This window comes from Octopus bimaculoides, chromosome 2, assembly GCF_001194135.2.
Source record: "Octopus bimaculoides isolate UCB-OBI-ISO-001 chromosome 2, ASM119413v2, whole genome shotgun sequence".
NCBI classification, from domain to species: Eukaryota; Metazoa; Mollusca; class Cephalopoda; order Octopoda; family Octopodidae; genus Octopus; species Octopus bimaculoides.
This window is the reverse complement of record NC_068982.1, coordinates 48,218,083-48,220,126: the sequence shown is the minus strand read 5'-3', so window position 1 is coordinate 48,220,126 and position 2,044 is coordinate 48,218,083. Positions and strand designations below refer to the sequence as shown.

Below are 2,044 nucleotides of genomic sequence, written 5' to 3'. Positions count from 1 at the left end.
ATATATATGTATATATATATATATACACACACACACACACACACAAATAGTTTGCTAAAGTATTAAAATTCTTACATTTTTTTCTCTCTTCCTTCTAGGCACTGTTGGAATACGCTACCATGGTGATGAGTCCCTCTATATCGTCGACATCCTCAAGAACCACGGGAAATGCCGTCACTTATACTTAGCAGAGTGATAACTTCAGCTAAAGTTACCAAAGTTCTTTGGCAATGGAACTAACTTACCAAGTTGATCCTTGCATTTTACATCCACTGCTGCTAATTGGAAACATGTACATACAAGCACACACATGGAAAACATAACATAAACATTCTATAATATAAGATATGTATATATATATATATATATATATATATATACATACATACATACAGAAATGTGTATATAATTATTTATACATATTCATATCTGTATAGAATTATATATATATATATTATACACACATGTGTGCATATATGATATGTAAGCATTTCCTCTGTGTGTGTGTGTAAGACCATACATACATTGAATATACATGGAGATATATAAATGTATTGTATATTATGCTTATGTACATACTCAGACACATATATGCATGCACATTCGGACACACATATACATGTATACTGAATACAGTTTGTGTGGCTATGTGCATATGTATCTATGTGTAAGTGTGTATAGAAATGTTTGTATACATATAATGCAATGTCGCAGAAATGAAAACTGCTTGTTAAAGAAACAGCTGAAAACTGCTGGCATGAAGAAATGACAAGACTTGAGCAGGGCAAAAATTATCAAAATATTTTATCAAAAACAAAATCATTTAATGATAAATTGAATAACTTATGTCACTGCTTCCAACGAATTAACAATTCATAAATTTGTTTTATATACACTGGCAATATGTGTGTATGTGTATATGCATGTGTGAACTTGTTTATAAGTGTATATTTATAAATGATTTCACATTATATATATATATGTATATATATATATATGAATGTATGTATATTATCTATATGTATGAGCATGTATAAATATATGAATACTTTGGTATATATATTTTTACGAGCATATGTGTGAGTGTGTGTGTCTATTTATATGAATGTATATGTATGGATGGATAATTAACTTGTATTTGACGATGATTTTATGTAATTAATGTTGTATTCTAAAATATATAAATAACATTTAGTCTGTCATTCAATTTGTCTGTGAAATAATTTATCAAAGAATAATATCACATGCAAATAAATGAATAATTCATTCGTTCAACTGTATCTACATGTGTTAGATTTTTGATTTTGTGTTTAGTCTGTATGTTTATGCATGTGTCTGATTGTTTAAATATACACGTATGTGTGTGTGTGTGTGTACGTACATATATTCACTCATATATATGGATATGAAATTATGGTACTGGAGTGCAAAGAATGGATACAAAGAGCTTGATACTGCAAGCAGGGTCTTATGAAAAAATCCAAGTGGAAAAGAATCAGAATAAGAATGACTAAGTTCATATTTCAAAGTTATTAAGATGAAACTACAGTTATTTAAATAGAATCTGATCAACTTTATAAAATTTCCATATTATATATATATAGTCTTCATCCTCATCATTGTTTAAAGCCTGCCTTTTCTAAAGTGACATGTGTTTGTCTAGCCTACAATACAATGTCTTTTCATGTATCTTTAAACTTGCCCTTGTACCAAAGAATCCCACCATTCTTCAGTATGATTTTCTTAATAATCCTTCCTGATTTTATGTTACTCTTCTCCACTCTATCTGTACCTTCTGTCTACAGCTTTTTTTACCCAGAATACTTCACCCATTTGCATTATGTAACTTAGCTATCTATCCTGCATTCATTAGCTAATGTGTATGATATATATCAAGCCATGTACAAAGACACTGACAGTAAGGTGAGAGTAAACCACGAGGACAGTGGAGAATTTGATGTACAGGTAGGGGTTCATCACGGCTCAGTCCTTAGTCCCTTCCTTTTCATCATTGTTTTCCAAGCCATAACAGGGATTCAAGACT

At 30.1% G+C, this 2,044-nt stretch overlaps 1 protein-coding gene across 2 annotated transcripts in view; it reads left to right on the top strand.

Moving 5' to 3' along the window:
• LOC106871625 (mucin-5AC) overlaps window positions 1–1,280 on the top strand; it is a 591,942-nt gene extending 590,662 nt beyond the window's left edge. For both annotated transcript variants that reach the window (XM_014918237.2, XM_052977025.1), the window contains exon 15: window positions 99–1,280. In XM_014918237.2, coding sequence (XP_014773723.1) covers window positions 99–188 — 90 coding nt within the window. In that variant the 3' untranslated portion in view covers window positions 189–1,280. The remainder of the gene's footprint in view (window positions 1–98) is intronic.
• Window positions 1,281–2,044: the final 764 nt, after the last annotated feature.